We start from the raw sequence: 18,908 nt of genomic DNA, 5'->3' as shown, positions 1-18,908 counted from the left end.
CTGACGCCGCTGAGCTAAACGCCCTGCTCGATCGGCGGTGGTCCGCGGACCACGGCCGATCGAGCAGGGCGTTTAGCTCAGCGAAAAAAAAAGGTATGGCAAAAAAAAGGTATGGCAAAAAAAAAAAAAAAAAAAGCTGTCTTTCACGCGCGCGAGGCCCGGCGTGCAAGACACCAGTCATGTTGCCATACCTTTCCAACAGGCACGATTACAGTACATTTTATTATATTCCCCCTGTAGCCAAGGTATGTGAGCTGCCATAGCTTGCCATACCCAATTGACGCCTCTCTTTTAGCTTGGCTTGTGAGACCTGGCTCACACTACCAACAACAACACTGGATCTTACTTTTACTACTGTCTGTTACTACTACAAACTATGGATGGACTATACAAAAGGTAAATATAATTATGATGTGTTTTTCTGTGATCTGAGACAGTTTGTTGTGTTTGGGCTGGTGATTTGAGACTTTACTGTGATGATCACCTCAAACAATGTCAGCTGTTGGGGAAAAAAAGAGAGAGAGAGAGAGAGAGAGAGTGGTCGAGAGACATAGAGACACGGGGAGTGAAAGATTGCTTACTGAGAGAGAGAGAGGGAAATTAGAGCAAGAGAGAGAGAGAGGTGTAGCAGAGCAAGTGGTCGAGAGACATAGAGACACGGGGAGTGAAAGACCGCTTACTAAGAAAGAGAGAGAGGGAAATTAGAGCAAGAGAGAGAGAGAGGTGTGGCAGAGCGAGTGGTCGAGAGACATAGAGAGTCTGCTACACTCTCTCTCTCGTCCTGGGCCCTGGAATGACTAAAATCACCATGGTTACCATTGTGTGGCCAATCAGCTTGTGTTACCTTGTGTTACCATGGTGATTTGGTACATGACCGTCCTCCCCAGGCCTGGGATTGCTGGATGTACGGCATTCACGGCAAGGATCAGCCATGTGTTTGGGGGGGGGGGGTTTAGTTTAGTGCTTTAGTATACTACTGAGGACTATACTTCTACAGCCGTTACAAAAAGTTTTACTGGATCGTCATGGTTCTTACTTTTACTACTGTCTGTTACTACTACAAACTATGGATGGACTATACAAAAGGTAAATATAATTATGATGTGTTTTTCTGTGATCTGAGACAGTTTGTTGTGTTTGGGCTGGTGATTTGAGAAAAAAAAAAATACTAGCTCTTTCTCTTTTTTCCTCTCCTCAAACACACACACACACACACACACACACACACACACACACACACACACACACACACACACACACACACAGTGTCTCTCAGTGTCTCTCTCTCTCTCTCTCTCTCTCTCTCTTTTTATCAATCAGCCATCTCAATTGCTCTCACTCGGCTAGAATGCCAAGACGGTTCCCACAGCTCTTGTGTCTGGTGATTGTTGTGGTAATGTGATGTGATTTTCTCTGATCTGAGACAGCTGGTTTGTGTTTGGGCTGGTGATTTGAGGCTTTCCTTTGATGTGGTTCACTCCAAACAATGTCAGAAGTTGGGGAAGGCTTTGAAGTTTCAAAAAAAAAAAAAAAAAAAAAGTGCGTAAAAGTGCGTGTCGGCTGGGAGGCTCTTGCGCAAAATTGCGTAATAGTGCGTTCAGGCTGAGAAAGAGTTAACACATTGTGGTAATTAGATTTGTTAATTTCAGCAACTGTCAAAAAAATTAGAAAAAGTGAAGTGTGAAGCCTAAAACCCAATGCAAAATGCACTATGGGGGAGGAGACTGTCATAACTGTAACAGCATTCTTTTCTCAAATGCAGTGTTTTCACATCACCTTCTGGTATCATCTCAGCTCACTTGGAACCTCGATGGAGGTGCTGCCAAGTGCCAGGTACTTTTGCATAATGGTAAACCAAATAAAGGTGAGTAGTAGTCAAGTCAAGTCGAGTTGGCCCATTGCAGTGGGAAACATCATAAATGACATCTACTTAGGAAACACTAAAGGAATATGATGGTGGAAGAGAGGACACCAAGACGGTGTCACCAAGTCACTAATCTGAGTCCCCAGAAGTTCTTTTTATCAAGTCACAGGAGATCATGATGTGGAGCTGAGGTGTCGCCAGAAGGTTCCTCCTGCAGCCCCTTGACAGGACAGGACGTTTCCAGTGTTGGAAAAAGTACTAAAATGTTTTGCTTAAAGTGTTAGTTCACCTATTTTTGACATAAAGCTGTGTGAAATACTTGCCATTAAAACAGTGGTTAAAAATGTATTAATTCATTACCAGAGTCCCGTGGTCAGAGTTCTGGTCAGTTTCTAATGAATATTAAGTAGTTCCAAATGGGGTGGGGGCCATTTGGCGTGGCCCAATCATTGAAAATAGATTAATCCACAAAACTAGCGTCATTTGTATTGTTGGCCTATTTCTACCAGAGCGAGCTTTCGTTCTGATTAGCTGACTGCAAAGCACCTTGTTTTGGGGAAATACGTTGCAGCGGCGTAGTGATACTGGATACAAAAATGTGACAGAGGGGTCAAAGTTGAACGAAAGTTGGTCTATTTGGTAGGAATAGGTCAACAATACAAATTACGCTAGTTTTGTGGATTCATCTATTTTTAATGATTGGACCACGAGCCCCAGCCAAATCACCGGAACTACTTTATATTCATCTAAAACTGACCAGAACTCTGACCACGGGACTCTGGTAATGAATTAATACATTTGTAACCACTATTTTAATGGCAAGTATTTCACACAGCTTTATGTCAAAAATAGGTGAACTAACACTTTAAGTATATATGAGTATCAATACTGCAGTATAGAAATATTCTGTTATAAGTAACAGTCTGGAATTCTTTACTTGAGTAAAAGTACAAAAGTATTGGCATCAAAATGTACTTAAAGTACCAAAAGTAAAAGTACTCAAGTTTTCAAATGTATACAAATCTTTTGAAAATAGCAGACCTACAAGCTCACAATCCATGTTGTGAGCTTGTAGATCGTCTATTTTCAAATGGCCATACTGTATTAAATGGCTGAAGTGGTAATGTACAGTATGTTTTGTAATAATAATCAATCTACATATCAATCTAAATACAACCAAAGTTAAGTGGAGTAAAACTATACAATATTTTATCCGAGATGTAGTGGAGTAGAGTATTGGAAATCAAGGAAAATACAAATACCTCAAAATTGTACTTAAGTACAGTACTTAAGTAAATGTACTTAGTTACGTTCCACCACTGGACGTTTCACTGACAGACAAGGTGATGAACCAAAAGGTGGCACGCTGTGGCATAACCAGCCAGAGTTCTGGCCGAGAGGCCGTCCACACCCCTCATCATTGCGACTGCGTTTACTTGCACAGTAGGAATGTGATTATTCCCCATTTTCTGCAATGATTTGATTTCAGAAATGCTCGGGGAGGACCGCCTGGCGATTTGTATGAATATTTTTGCCAAATGTAAAATCAATAAACATAATGTTAAAAAAAAGAAAAGAAAAAAAAAAGTTACCAGACAAGCCGGATGTACAAATATTCAAACCTCACACTTTGCTTAGTGCACTTATTGCCTGTGTGAAGAGTCGCTTTCAGGCAAGTCTGAATGGCATTCATAATTTAGTATGAAAGCCTACATTAGTGTACCATCGCTGCTTATTTCCTCTGGAGCTCTTAGCACTTGGCAATGAACACGGACTGTGTGATCATAAATGATAATGGCACTCTCAGCCTTGCATGATGTGAAAGGTGATGTTTATAGAAACTCACTTTGAAGGAGATGAGAGTGGCCCGTTCATTTCGTTGTCAACCTCGTTGAACAAAAGTAAATAAGAACATAATTTGTCCATGGAAATCTGAATGGCGAAAGAAAAGTCCAGGTGCAGGACAAACTTTTGGATTGGGAACAATTTTACTTGAAAGTGTGCAGACTCAATTTATATTTTTTTAATCTGAATGGTGAGACATGAATTTATATCAATCACTTTTTTTTTGTCCAGCACGTTCAGCGTTTCACACTGGTGTTGTTAAGTATCTCATGAATCTTCCTGCACGTGAGACAGAACAAACAATCAAGCACACGTATGCATCTATTCTGGATTTACAGTATCCAGCACAGCCTGAGTGATATTTGACAGAGTGACAAAACCCTGTCACCAACTCTGTCAACAGCTTTTCAATCTCTGGGGAAGGTTTTCGATGCCCCCTGACCCTGTCCACAGCCACTGTTCTAGTTTATTTCTATGTTTAGCACACACCATGTGAGGAAACCCAATTACGCCTATAGAACATCACCGCAATTCTCCCACCAATTTACGTTCTGCTTGCATATCACAAATCCTCTTGTTCTAAGGTTATACAATGCTGCAGGTCGCTCCGCTTGGTCCACAGACTACTCTGGTGTTTGTTTCCCCCTCTTAGTCTAGCTGGAGGTTATCTGCATTCATTGCTGTCCGTCCGTTACTATGATATCGTCACTATGTGTAGGTTTTTTTCATAAAGTAAAGCCCTCCTTAGCCCTGCTTCATCATACAAGACTGTCGTGCAATTAAGACTAGTGAAAATGGCAGATCTACAAGCACAAACACCTCTATTCTCACTATTTAAAATCTTTTTTTAAATGATAAATACAAAACAGAGGGTTTTGGATATACAAGGTTCCCACCCGACAACAACAATATACTCTACTGTATTTTGTAAACTTATATTGTGGATACCGTATAGCATAATTTGTAATCATTACCATCAACATCTTGTTACTAGACTGTATCCTCCTTTTGTATCTGCCCTGTGTTTCTAACTTCTGTACTGCCTTTGGCAACTGAATTTCCCTGCTGGATCAATGAAGGTCTATATCTACTGTATCTTCCCATCACTCCACATGCAAACGCAAACGCACACACGCAAGCACGTGTGCGAGCACACGCACGCACAAACGTGACAGAGGAGATTACACCACATGAAGCAGCACAGTTTACGGATGCAGATTAAGACAGTGGAGATAAGTTGTTCCTCTCCTTGCATGCTGCAGCCCTTATCTCCCATTCCAGCCAGTCGCAAGATGAGTTTCCAGTGCATTCTGGCTTTGAAATACAAACATGAACACATACCAAATGAATTATTATTATTTTTAATTTAAGATGACGATCAAACACTTTACAAAGTCTTTGTGGAAACACCCATATCTGATTAATTCTTCTTTTTTTTATGTTAAGTCATAATCCAAACCTTACATCAATGGATGTTTAACTTTTTAGTACTATGCACCTGTTACAATAGAGCTTGTTTTTTTTATGGCTAGGGAGAAATAAATATACATTCAACTTGCAAATGCAAAACAAAAGTGTGCTTGTGTGATGGCAAAAAAAGAACAATATATCTCTTTTGATTTGAACACATCGTCCAGCAGCAGACTGAACTACCCTGTGATGCTTGGATGCAACAACAACAACCTTAGATATTGTTTTACATCTAAGGGTTCTCTTCCCCACAATAAATAAAGACATTTGAAAGGGAAAGCATTCCCTTGACAACAGTTTGCAAAAAATGAGGCCAGAGACCATGAAATGAGCAACTCTGAAAACCAAAAAAGTACAAGCAAGGACAATTAGCGAGCACCGATTCAATCAATCACTTTGTCTTTTGGTCTTGAAGAGACTCAGACTTCTTTCCACTTGAACAGAGTGAAGGCAGCCGGTATAGAACGGCTGGCTCATTCACCAGCTGCAGGCGCAGACAATTGTCTACGCCTTCAACATTAGCTGTGAGTACCTACGACCCCTTAAGGACACCACAGAGTGTAAAAAACATTTTTGTTATGTGGGGTGCAACGCTACCAGGCAATATACAGCGCAATTAATCCTCTTAACCTCGAATGAGTGCAGCGCAGTGAGCAGTGGTGGAAAAAGTACTCACATATTTTACATAAGTAACAGTATCAATACTGCAATATAGAAATACAAGTAAAAGTCTGGAATTCAAAATGTTCTTGAGTAAAAGTATGACATTGTTCAATGTACTGAAAATTGAAAAATTGAAAATAGCAGATTATCGGCTGTTTTCAAATAGCCAAGGTATAAAATAGGACTTAAGTGGTTTATGTGTGTTTTATAATATTATAATTTATATCTGCAAAGTATCTAGTAACTAAAGTTTTCAAATAAATGTAGTGGAGTAAAAGTACAATATTTGGATCCGAGATGTAGTGGAGTAGAAGTAAAAGTATTGGAATTTGGAAATACTCAAGTAAAGTACAAATACCCCAAAATTGTAGTTAAGTACAGTACTTGAGTAAATGTACTTCCAGACGAAATGTACTTCCAGACGAAGGTCATGTCGACAGGTCAGCTGGCACTGCTCTGACTGGGACAGTAAACTGATGTGAACTGGTCTGTGGTCTGTGGCACCAGCAAAGCCCTGCGCCAGTGAGACTTTAGTTTAATCAGTAACTTCTGAAATGGTCTGCAGGAGTTTTATTTTCACATACAAAACAAACAAGATAGTTGCAAGCAGCGATACCGGGGGCCAATTTTCTATAGCAAACATTGGCCATTGGAGCAAGATTTGTTTCTTTACCGTTTGGTTTGGCATGACACTTTTGAACCTGGGTGATTATGGAAAAACTGCAACAAATGCTTGTCTAAACACCCGCAGTGCTTATCTCCCTAATAAACATTTACGGTATGCAAGGCTGTGGTGCCTCTGTGTTATAATAAAAACAGCAACTAAAGGGGAATGAAAAAGACAACCCTGCAAAAGAAAGTAAGGCAGACCGTTGAGGATTGTGTATTTATGGTTTTGCGGTGCCTTAAGCCCTGTCCAACACAACACGAGTGAGTCCATCGCTGCTCTCACAATCTCTCTCATTGGAACTCTGTCCTTTCCCTGAGTACTTTCCTTGATCACAGTGATCTGCACGCCTGACAGCTTCCAACTGCGGTCCCTGAACCCCCTCGGTCAGTCTGCGCCTCCTCATTCACCTGAACCCCCCTCAGTCTGCGCCTCCTCATTCACCTGAACCCCCTCAGTCTGCGCCTCCTCATTCACCTGAACCCCCCTCAGTCTGCGCCTCATCATTCACCTGAACCCCCTCAGTCTGCGCCTCCTCGTTCACTGAACCCCCCTCAGTCTGCGCCTCCTCATTCACCTGAACCCCCCTCAGTCTGCGCCTCCTCGTTCACTGAACCCCCCTCAGTCTGCGCCTCCTCGTTCACTGAACCCCCCCTGTCTGCGCCTCCTCGTGCCTCCTGCTGGCTGACGGTGGAGGAGGAGGGGGTGAGGACCGAGGAGTGCAGCCGCTTGGTTAGAGGTTTGTTTTTAACGGGCCGGAGAGCAGCCCTCGCACCTGCTGCTGCCACTTCTGTTCGGCTACCTCCAGATCTGGACTGGGACACAGAGACATCACATGACAACGACCCATCTTCCACAGTCCGCAATGAGGTGTGCTGAATGTCCCCACGTCAATGGGGACTGTCCCTTCATGGTAACGTGACAACGTACCAGTGTCTTAAACGGCAGACTGTCCCGTGCGAAGCTGCACTCTGCTCAGCAGCTGCAGCAGCTCAGCAATGATGTTGGTCACTACTTCACCCATTAAACCCACGTCAGCGGTGTTTCGTTGTGTCCTCGACAACAGCAACACACAACACACAACACTGAATGTGTGTAATACGGTTAAGGAAATGGTCATCCCATTTCCACAGTAAGTGTTCCTCTGCTTTGGCGGGCGTTTAAGCGGCACCAAAGTGTACCGGTTGCAGAGAAAAAGAAGGGTGTCATCAGTGCAGCTTTTTACAAGGATGTCCAGTGATCTTTTTTCTCAGTGTCATTAATGTAGAGGTCATGTTTGATCCGGGCATTGAAAAGACGACATCCAGAGCTGTGTACAAGGACTCAGGAGCCAAGGGTCAAGGTTCAAGTCCCACTGACCCAGGGACGCCAGACCAAGGGGCCAGACTGTGTGTTAGACGCTGTAGCACCCTGAGTCTAGTGGTGTGGATCAATGCTATCTGACCTCCAGGCAGTCCAGGTACTCCTGGGCCAGTTCATAACAGAACCGATACTGCTCCTGAAACACACACACACACACACGCACGCGCACATGCGCACATGCGCACACGCACACGCACACACACACACACACACACACACACACACACACACACACACACACACACAAACAAACAATACATATGTTAAGACTTTCTAGAAATAGTCACTTAAAGTACAAATGCTATAATCATATTTTATTACTTTATTTTGTATGTAACCTCAATATAACCAGGTTATCACATATACATTAGGAACCTGTTTTTTAAAGAAAGTAGAGCAGTATAAATTACAGCGTATGTACGTACGTACGTACGTACATACGTACAATCAATCAATCAATCAACTTTAATGTCACAACACATTAACAGGTAAAAGTGAGGTGAATTTCTTATTTTTACAGTATTTCAGGTTTGCATTTTAAAAGAACATTAAAAAAAAGTATGATGCCAAAAGCAATAATTGGGCGCGTCTGAGGTTGTGAGTGACAGCTGTCACTCATGTATCAGCATGTGTGCCTGCTTGGTCTGGCGAACAAATGGACTCTATGGACAAGAGCATGTTTTGAAATAAAAAAAAAGGAATCAGTATTGGTTGACTACACTACATGACCTATTTATTCGCTAAAAAAATATTGTTTATAAGTAATCTGCCAAATGACATGAAGTCTTTACTTCTCCTCTGTCCAAACTGCACTGTTTAGAGCAGTGATGGCTGAGTGGTTAGTGTCCATACCTAGGACTCCGGAGACCCCAGAGGTCGCAGGTACGATCCCCCGCTCCAGCTATCACTGCTCCCCCCCTTGCGCTCCTTGAGGGCTGCCTCATAAGGGTTCAGCTGGGTTAAGCTGAAAAAAAGGCAGCTGCGATACCCGAATTTCCCCTGCGGGAGGAGTAGGTAACTATCTATCTATCTATCTATCTACTGTTGTCAGACCACAGAGGAGGCGCCTTTGCAGCTCAGACCACCACGGCCGGAGCTCTTTATGTCTGAACGGGGCGTTAGAGGTAAAAGAAGGTAGAATAAAAATGATCGAAGGATAAAAAATACTTCAGCAGGCATGAGAGGTAGCACAGCTGTGCCCATTAGCCGGCGCCGGCATCTTGACTGAAGACCCATCTCTTCAGACTCCATAAATTAAGAAAAATATGAATAAATAAATAAAACGAATAAACATAAATAAACCAGCAACAGTGTTCCTACAGTAGTTTTACATCTGGTAAAAAAATAAAAAATAAGATAATTCCATGTTGATGAAGCTGAGAGAAGATATTCCTTTAGTCTTGGCACAAATGATAGAACTGTGTTCTTTGTGCGAAGCCGGACATTAATATTAATTTGTTTGCTGGACAAGACATCTGAATAAATACGATGGCCTGTTCCAGTAGAGCCTTATGAATAAACATTATACAACAATTACTCAGCCTACGAAGTGCTAACGAGGGTCAGCCCACTCTCCTACAGAAAGTACACATAGTTTCCCAGGAAACCGTGGTAATTGGCTGAGCTGAGGGTCGACAGCCGGCCAGAAAAAGGCAGCCAGAAGATTATAATATTTTTCAGCTGGAATCGTTTCAGAACAGAATTCTTTTACTCACCATGGTCTCCACCATGTTTGGCTTTGAGTTGCGCAGCGTTTTGGCAGCGAAGAACGCGTCGACCACTCTGTGATGGCGAATCATTTCCAGGATCATGGTGCAGGCACAGAAAGTACCGCTTCTACCACCTCCGTTCCTGTTCATAACAAACACACACACACAGAAATGTCTGACTGACATGATACACAGTCCATCCATGAGTCACACAGCTTTTTCAGCTACAGCGTGAAATGTCAAAGAGTGACTGAGCTCAGATCAAACCTGCGGTCAGAAAAAGGCCAATGTGAGTAATGTCCAACAGTACAGGGGTGATCCTGTATTGGCAGCTTGACCCCTGGACATCAATAGTTCTCCACGTCCAGATGTGGACCTGAAGTCCACTGGAAGATTCTTGTGTAACAATTACAACCACAGCTTACACTAACAGACCCTACACAGCAAGACATGTACACTGTAAAGCACTTTGTAAATAAAATGCACTTACTTACATGTGAGAGTTCATTTAACTCTGAAAGTGTAAAAATGTGGCGATTAGTAGAGAATCTGCTGTCAGAAAAAGGCCAATATGTTTTTGTAGCTTCTCAAAGTTTAACACTTTATCGCATTTCGCCGGGCGGCTCGTTCTTATCGGAGGAAGGAGGTTCGTTGGAGGATCGTGCTGCGGGGGCGCTTTTGCTGAATCATAGTAAACCCTTGGCAGAGCGTGGATCTATTCTAACCAACAAACCTTCTGGCCGTGAGTACAGGTCCGAAAAAAGACACAAAACAAGGAGAGGGCTTTGTTTATACAACTTGCATACCGTGCAGGCTTACAGGAACTGTCGGGTTATGTGGGGGAACTGCGATGTGAAATATGAATGCGCTCGTTGAACTGTGAACTGTGAATATACTCTGCTGAACTGAACTTTCAATATATTCCTTTTTGAAAAGGATAAGTTATTGTGTCTTCTTTGTAAGTTATTTGGTGTGTGTTACTGTGAATCCATAGGGTGTGTAGAGAAGACACAACATAATGTAAGGTTTGGACTAGCTGTCAGGTGAAACTCCTGGCTGGCACCCGGACCATTTTGTATTCGGCCCCAAACCGTTACAAGATGTATATATTACACTCAAACCCTTTTTAGCTGATTTTGGGGGTGGATCTCTATCGTAGATTTATTGCAACTGTACAGGTTATTATGGCAGGTTAAAAATAACACTTGGTAAGGTAGGTGTGCTACAAAAAGTGCTACAGATTCTGACACCTTGTCAGATCATGTCAGCAGATCATTCAGGCGTTAAAGCCATTGGTTACGGTTGGTGCTTATATCACCGTGTTTGTGGTTCTGGTATAACTGTGTGGATGGTTCTGGTATCACAGTGTGTTATTGGTATCTCTATGTGTTATTGGTATCACTGTGTGTTATTGGTATCTCTATGTGTTATTGATATCTCTATGTGTTATTGGTATCTCTATGTGTTATTGGTATCTCTATGTGTTATTGGTATCTTATTGGTAACTCTATGTGTTATTGGTATCACTGTGTGAAATTGGTATCACTGTGTGTTATTGGTATCACTGTGTGTTATTGGTATCTCTATGTGTTATTGGTATCTCTATGTGTTATTGGTATCTTATTGGTAACTCTATGTGTTATTGGTATCACTGTGTGTTATTGGTATCACTGTGTGTTATTGGTATCACTGTGTGTTATTGGTAACTATGTGTTATTGGTATCACTGTGTGTTATTGGTATCTCTATGTGTTATACTCTATGTGTTATTGGTATCACTGTGTGTTATTGGTATCTCTAAGTGTTATTGGTATCTCTATGTGTTATTGGTATCTCTATGTGTTATACTCTATGTGTTATTGGTATCACTGTGTGTTATTGGTATCTCTAAGTGTTATTGGTATCTCTATGTGTTATTGGTATCTCTAAGTGTTATTGGTATATCTATGTGTTATTGGTATCTCTAAGTGTTATTGGTATCTCTATGTGTTATTGGTATCTCTATGTGTTATTGGTATCTCTAAGTGTTATTGGTATCTCTATGTGTTATTGGTATCTCTAAGTGTTATTGGTATCTCTATGTGTTATTGGTATCTCTAAGTGTTATTGGTATCTCTATGTGTTATTGGTATCTCTATGTGTTATTGGTATCTCTATGTGTTGTGTTATTGGTATCTCTATGTGTTGTGTTATTGGTATCTCTGTGTGTTATTGGTATCTCTGTGTGTTATTGGTATCTCTATGTGTTATTGGTATCTCTATGTGTTATTGGTATCTATGTGTTATTAGTATCAGCTAGCACATGGACTCACAGGCAGTGGACGATGGTGCGTCCCTCTCCTCGTTCCTCCTGCCAGTTGTGCACCTGGGCCAGCAGGCTGAGGAAGGCCTTCTTAGAGTCGGGAACGTCACGGTACGGTGACCAGCGCAGGAACTGGAAGTGACGCACCACCAGAGGACCTTCCTGAAGCTGGACAGCACAGGGAAGGTGGGGGGGTTGGGATGACATTTGATTGATTAAAACGGCGGATTAGCTGCTTCCATAAAAATATTTTCCACCACCCACACACACATTAATCCACGTCTCACAAACACACTCATCGAGACAAACAACGTGATTGTGACAGGAAGCAAACATGAGGGGGGAGGGGCTTCTAGGAGGAGACAGCATAGCTAAGTGAGTGTGTATCGGCTGTCACTGAGGTCAAAGGAAGGCAGACAGAACTGTCACAGCTAAAGCTACTCTGATACCCCAAGAGTCAAATCAGGGACACTTTTTATTTTCCTGGTATCAAATGTAGCCTGTGAGTCTTACGCAGACTTTGCACTTATTGCTTTGTGCCCTGTTCACATCAAAATGCTCAACTTGGAAATTAACGTGTAAAACAATACCATTATAATACCGTAGGGGCTAATTATCTTGAACCAACATATTTCCCTCAATAGCACTGAGCTGTTGCTGGGCCATTCAATCGGGCAAGATAGATTTTTACTTCATGTTAGAATATTTTACACCAACACGCCTGCCATTTGTGAAGCAATTAAAATAGAAATGTTGCAACTCATCTCTTCTCAGCTATAGAAATGCAGAGTGCTGAATTTATCAAAGAGACATGTCAAAGTAGCCCACCCAGTAGTTAAATGTGTGATGTTAAAAACAGAGTAAAGAGATGTAATTATGTCTCCACTGTCAATCAGTGTGGAACCTGGGAGGGAGAAGTTGACAGTAAAAAGCTGTTTAAAGAGAAGCAATCACACCTTGGATGTACATTTCACTTGTTAGTTGATCATTATCATAACATTTACAATTAAACCCAGACTCCCAGTTAAATCCCTGAACGCTGCCTACATCCTCATGCAGGGCTGAAGTATGCCCGTTCACTGCACCAACTTCCACTGTCTTTTGTGTTTATTACACGTCACACTTGAATTTATGACGATCTGCCATGTTGAATTGAGTCTCATTGTCACATTGACTCCTCGATCTGTATGTCGGGGCAATGTTTTGATTCCCTGTATCTTATGTTTAACACATAAAACCAGTCAAATTACTAGAGATGTTTTCCAGTAAAAGTAGCTCTATCTGTTAAACAATGACATTCCTGTTATTTTTTACAAGTTGGTAGAAGTTGTATGTATAATAACGGTTCATTTAAAATGGAATAACTCGTAACTCTATTATTGCGGAGACGATACAATGTCTCCACGATATGCCTTTTCAGAGATATCGTATATATCGTGATACAATTGAGGGAGCCTTGTAAAAAATCCTGTTGAATCGTTAATACAGAGATTCATTGCAGAATTAAATTTAAACCTGCATTTTGGTCTAAATCGGTGGTTCTCAAACTTTAAAATGTCAAGGTCTCCAAAGGTCCATTTGGTTTCATTTGTATACTGTCAGAGTTACATACTTGTAAAGTTCAATTTAGACCTCCCAAAAGGAAACCAGAGAGTCTAGTTTTTGTCAAGTAACTTGAAAAAACCAACCAAAGAATCGTGATAAAATCGTGTATCATGATACAGCTTGGGAAAATATCGTGATATTGTACTTTTACATATCGCCCACCCCAACTCAGAACCAAGGGAAACTGGACTCCTCAGCTCTGGAATGCTCTGCTTGAGAATGTCAGACTAGTTACTGTAACTCAGAACCTTTCTTCTAAAACTGACTTTTATGAGAAAACCTTTTCTATAAATGTGGGCTCACTGCTGCTATAGATGTTCATTTATTATTATATCTTCCCAAAAATGTGGCACCCCACCCGTCCCTAACCCCCTTCATACTTTCACTTAGAAACTCCATTCAAACTGTGGACACCTTTCATTTATAAACTCAAGCTTGCAAAGTAACTAAGTAAATTTACTCAAGTACTACACAAGAGCTTACCATGCACAGTACAATTTTGAGGTACTTTTACTTTGCTTTCCATCTTTGTTACTTCTGCTCCGCTACAATTACGGCATCTGACAGCTTTGGTTACATGTTACTTTGCAGATTTTATTATTAATACAAACCTACAGTAACCACAAACTTATAGATCTGCTATTTCCGGAAGATTTGAGTACTTTTAATTTGGTATGCCCCCCTCTCACACACACACACACACACACACACACACACACACACACACACACACACACACACACACACACACACACACACACACACACACACACACACACACACACACACACACACACACACACACACAACCCATACTCCACCGCCACCCCACCTCCCACACTTCATAATTCAACTATTTGGAAGAAGACGATCTACAATGCGATGTCTTACCCGCGTGATGTTCTGAATATGGAACAGGCGTATGATGACGTCGTCGTCGGCCGTTCTGGACAGAAGCTCCACCGTCATCGGTCCAAACTGCTGGAGTCCTGGTTCAGGCCAGTACTGAAGACATGGCTGAGAGACAGAGAGACAGAGACAGAGAGAGAGGGAGAACAGTCATTAGAGGACAAATCCTGATGTCACAGCCCGCCATGAGTCACAGTAACAAGACACCTGAGTATTGACAACAGTGACAACCAGTAAGACTCCCTATTTCCACAAATATCACAACCTCCACCTCTCACGTCATACGGGCAGCCATAGTTACACCTGGAATGTTGACTTCCATATATGGAGATAACCTACGCATCACACAAAGTCTGACCTCACCAGCCCATACTTGGGCATGGACGACTTATATCTCCATATACGGAGATGGCCATATATGGAGATACGATGACATCACAGAGTCCACAGCTGATGATGTGGCGTGATGTCACAAACAAGCCCTATATAAAGGGGCAATTCTCACCAGGGAAGAGAGCATTCCTCGACTCAGACCTTATCGCCAGGATCAACTAAGCTTATAGCTTATCATCACATCCAACCATCTTAACTCATTAACTGCCAAAAACGTGAATCCCTTAAAAATCCCGTTGTACCACCCTGCCACGCCCGTGAATCCCGTAAATAAAAAAATATATATTTTTTTTTTTTTTTTTTTCAAAATTTTTTTTTTGGACCCCAAAAACGTTAGTAGGCATGATAGCGAATAATCGTGATAAAATCGTGTATCGTGATACAGCTTGGGAAAATATCGTGATATTGTACTTTTACATATCGCCCACCCCAACTCAGAACCAAGGGAAACTGGACTACATCGTACACTGTACGTCACGATATAGATCATAATAGTTGTAGTTATCTTTAGTTATGGTGCCTCAGTGGCAATGTCGCTTAAGTGATGACATTCTGAACATTGAGCTAATAGAACCTGCTGATGCGCCGGTGACTTAGTGGTTAAGGCATGTACCATATATGGGCTGACAGCGAGTCCCGGGCTTAATTCCCGAGCCTGGCGGTCTTTTGATGCGTGTCACTCCCTGAGTCTTTATCCGTTTCCTGTCAAATCCCCACTGTGCTATCAATAAAGAACCTCCTGCCTGCTTGCTACAGGTCAAAATCCATGTCAAACCAGAACCAGGATTGTGTCAAAGGTTGTGTCCAACCTTGACACAGGATAAATGCCTCAACAGAATAAGCATGGAGACCAACTGCATGGTGGAGGCGTGCAGTGTCTCACCCAGGCAGAGTTGGACTGGTTGAGCTGGTTCAACATGACCACCGAGGTGCAGCCGTAGTCGAACACCAGCCTCCAGAAGTCTGTGGTGGTCCCTGGCAGGGGGTGGGGCGTCACCACGAAGGCGGCAGCTCGGTGGAAGCTGTCGGCCAGCGCGGCGTTGATGTAGTCGTTGCCTTGGCCCTCGGGGGAGAGCAGAAAGGCCAGCGAGCGGTCGGGAGGCAGAACGTCCATGCTGCGGTTCTTCTCACGGTTCCTGGGCAGCAGAGAGACGCTGCACTCTTCCATGTCCAGGTGAGGAGTCACCGAGTTCAGCGTCTGAAAGCACAGCACACACACAGAGAGAGAGACCGCGTTTATTTATTATGCTTTATGTTTAATATCAAATAACACTAACACAATGTTCTTTTCTCAGTTCATTTTCAGTTCAGATAGACGCTCTAAGGCACAGGAATAAAGTACAATAAAAAAAATTGTGAATGAAATTAATTTGCACAAATGAATTAGATCAGTCTGTCCTGTGGGTGTGTGTGTGTGTGTGTGTGTGTGTGTGTGTGTGTGTGTGTGTGTGTGTGTGTGTGTGTGTGTGTGTGTGTGTGTGTGTGTGTGTGTGTGTGTGTGTGTACTCTGCAGGCTTGCTCACATTATTATGAATAATTCAGATGAACTGATGATAACTGGAGAGAGCGAGAAACTTGATGTGATAAGCAGAGAAGAAAGGCAAATCAAAGAGAGATAAGAACTTTAGGAAATAACAAAACTACAAAAGGACAAAGGAAATACAAATATATAAAAATATGGGATCAAAGTTCCCAGCTGATATATTTATCACAAGGATAAATATCTGTAGAAACTTTAAAATACAGTTCCTATCACTCCAGAACCTTTCAGGATGTTAACGGATAAAAACACTCTCATGCATTATGAATAAGCATATTATGATACTTTGGAAATTGAAATGGGGGGGAAACTGAAGTGATTATCTAACTTGCTTCATATTGTCAACGGCTCCCCATTGGTTTAGACTAAATGAATAGAACATAGTGGCTGCTATATTGCTTCAGGCGGCTACGCACTGCAATTATAAGGCTATTTAGTCAGAGCTGGCATGTGGACAGAACTAAAAGAAGTTAATTATTGCGCATTAGAAAATGAGAATTTGTGATAGCACTGTTCAAAAGTCACCAGTATAGTAAAATGCATAACAGGCTACATACAACCAGACAAGGCAGCACCTACATTGTAGAGAATGAATCAAACTTAAAACATACTTAATGTAAAGTGTTTGCCATGGCATTGTTTGTCTATTAGTCTCGCGTGACCAGACTGTTGCCTCCCGCGATTTGAAAAAATGCTCCTGGCATACAGTCTGGGAGACGGAAGTTCTAACGATGAGTGCGAGATAAAGCGGATGTGACACACCCGCTCCCTTGGTGCAGTGGCGATAACAAGTCCTACTGAATGCGTTATGTCTTCTTTGAATTATTTTTGGGGTCGTTATTTCGTCTTTCTCTGGTGTTGTTGGTGTTACTTCCATGATGTTTTCAAATGTTTTCTTAAACTATGCACGCATAAAAAGAATATGCCGCTCGACTGACTCTGTCTGTGCTAGTATGTTTCTGTTATGTTTCCAATGGGACTACAGTTCAGTGCAGTAGCTACTTACAATACTCGCCGTTTGGGAATTGTAGTTCCAGACTCTATATCCACCTGTTTCCGTGAGAATTTACTGTAGCATTATGTGTGGGGCACATCCGGAGAACAGCTGGTCATACAAGCTCATGTCTCGTCGCAGATGCAACCATTGTGAGCTTGTAGATCACACTCGGCTGCGACGCTGGAACTGCCGCACACCTTCTGTGCAATGCATGATGGGACGTTGGAAACTTGTGGATAGCATTCATAGATTCACAAACGCCAGGATTTTGGTGACCATACGTCCAACAAAATCGACCATTCCTCTAGTGCCACCATTAGGCCAAAATCTATACCTGCATACTTACCTGTGTACAAGATATTATCTCAAAATGTAATGGGATGATTGCCATTGAACTTTCTGAATGCATTCATGCTATAATAATAATAAATATAGCTGCAAGCAGCGATAAAGTGGCCAAGGCATAAAAAGCAGGAAAGCAAAAAGGCATCAAGGGAAAGCAAAGAAGAATATCAAAGAAAAACTAGAAGCAGTGTTCTTCCGAACAGGACTCCGGCAGGTCAGGTAGGTTTTTTTTTGGCCTACTACCAGTAAGACTCCCTAATCGGGAGATTATCTCCACAAATATCACAACCTCCACCTCTCACGTCATACGGGTAGCCATAGTTACACCTGGAATGTTGAATCTCCATATATGGAGATAACCTACGCATCACACAAAGTCTGACCTCACCAGCCCATACTTGGGCATGGACGACTTATATCTCCATATACGGAGATGGCCATATATGGAGATACGATGACATCACAGAGTCCACAGCTGATGATGTGGCGTGATGTCATACAATACACAAACAAGCCCTATATAAAGGGGCAATTCTCACCAGGGAAGAGAGCATTGCCTGGAATGTTGAATCTCCATATATGGAGATAACCTACGCATCACACAAAGTCTGACCTCACCAGCCCATACTTGGGCATGGACGACTTATATCTCCATATACGGAGATGGCCATATATGGAGATACGATGACATCACAGAGTCCACAGCTGATGATGTGGTGTGATGTCATACAATAAACAAACAAGCCCTATATACTGATGCGATACGATGACATCACAGAGTCCACAGCTGATGATGTGGCGTGATGTCATACAATAAACAAACAAGCCCTATATACTGATGCGGAGATATGAGCAGGGCAAAGGTGTGACGTGTGACGTGTGACCGACCGACCGACCGACCGACGGACGGCCGGTGGAGGTTTTCATAGTAAACTGCTCCCTGACGGTCGCAATAATAGGCCAAAGTGAAAAGGGTGCCACGTGTTTTTGGGCCTTTCACAGCAATCGGACGCTGCATGCGGGATTTGAAGCATTTTGCTAGTATGTCGCAGGGAGTTACTCCCAATCCAACCCTTGATGCTGAGTTTCAAGCAGGGAGGCACTGGGTCCCATTTTTTAGAATCTTTGGTATGACGCGACCCAGGTTTGAACCCGGATCTCCCAGTCTTAGGGCCGACACTCAAACCACTAGGCCACTGAGCTGGTACATGATATCATTGCAATCCTTGGAAATCACA

At 42.3% G+C, this 18,908-nt stretch overlaps 1 protein-coding gene across 1 annotated transcript in view; it reads right to left on the bottom strand.

The window, feature by feature from the left end:
• Window positions 1-7,944: 7,944 nt before the first annotated feature.
• The window catches only part of LOC308293343 (receptor-type tyrosine-protein phosphatase U-like), a gene marked incomplete at its 3' end in the record, with an annotated part of 95,561 nt that continues 84,597 nt past the window's right edge, over window positions 7,945-18,908 (bottom strand). The window contains exons 25-29 of the mRNA XM_080735811.1: window positions 15,672-15,986; window positions 14,378-14,503; window positions 11,892-12,049; window positions 9,587-9,722; window positions 7,945-8,007 (exon numbers count right to left, since the gene is read on the bottom strand). Coding sequence (XP_080591937.1) covers window positions 7,945-8,007; window positions 9,587-9,722; window positions 11,892-12,049; window positions 14,378-14,503; window positions 15,672-15,986 — 798 coding nt within the window. The remainder of the gene's footprint in view (window positions 8,008-9,586; window positions 9,723-11,891; window positions 12,050-14,377; window positions 14,504-15,671; window positions 15,987-18,908) is intronic.

Source organism: Nannobrachium achirus (assembly GCF_963921795.1).
Source record: "Nannobrachium achirus genome assembly, chromosome: 10".
NCBI classification, from domain to species: Eukaryota; Metazoa; Chordata; class Actinopteri; order Myctophiformes; family Myctophidae; genus Nannobrachium; species Nannobrachium achirus.
The sequence above is the reverse complement of the archived record's forward strand: the minus strand, read 5'-3'. Positions and strand labels throughout refer to the sequence as shown.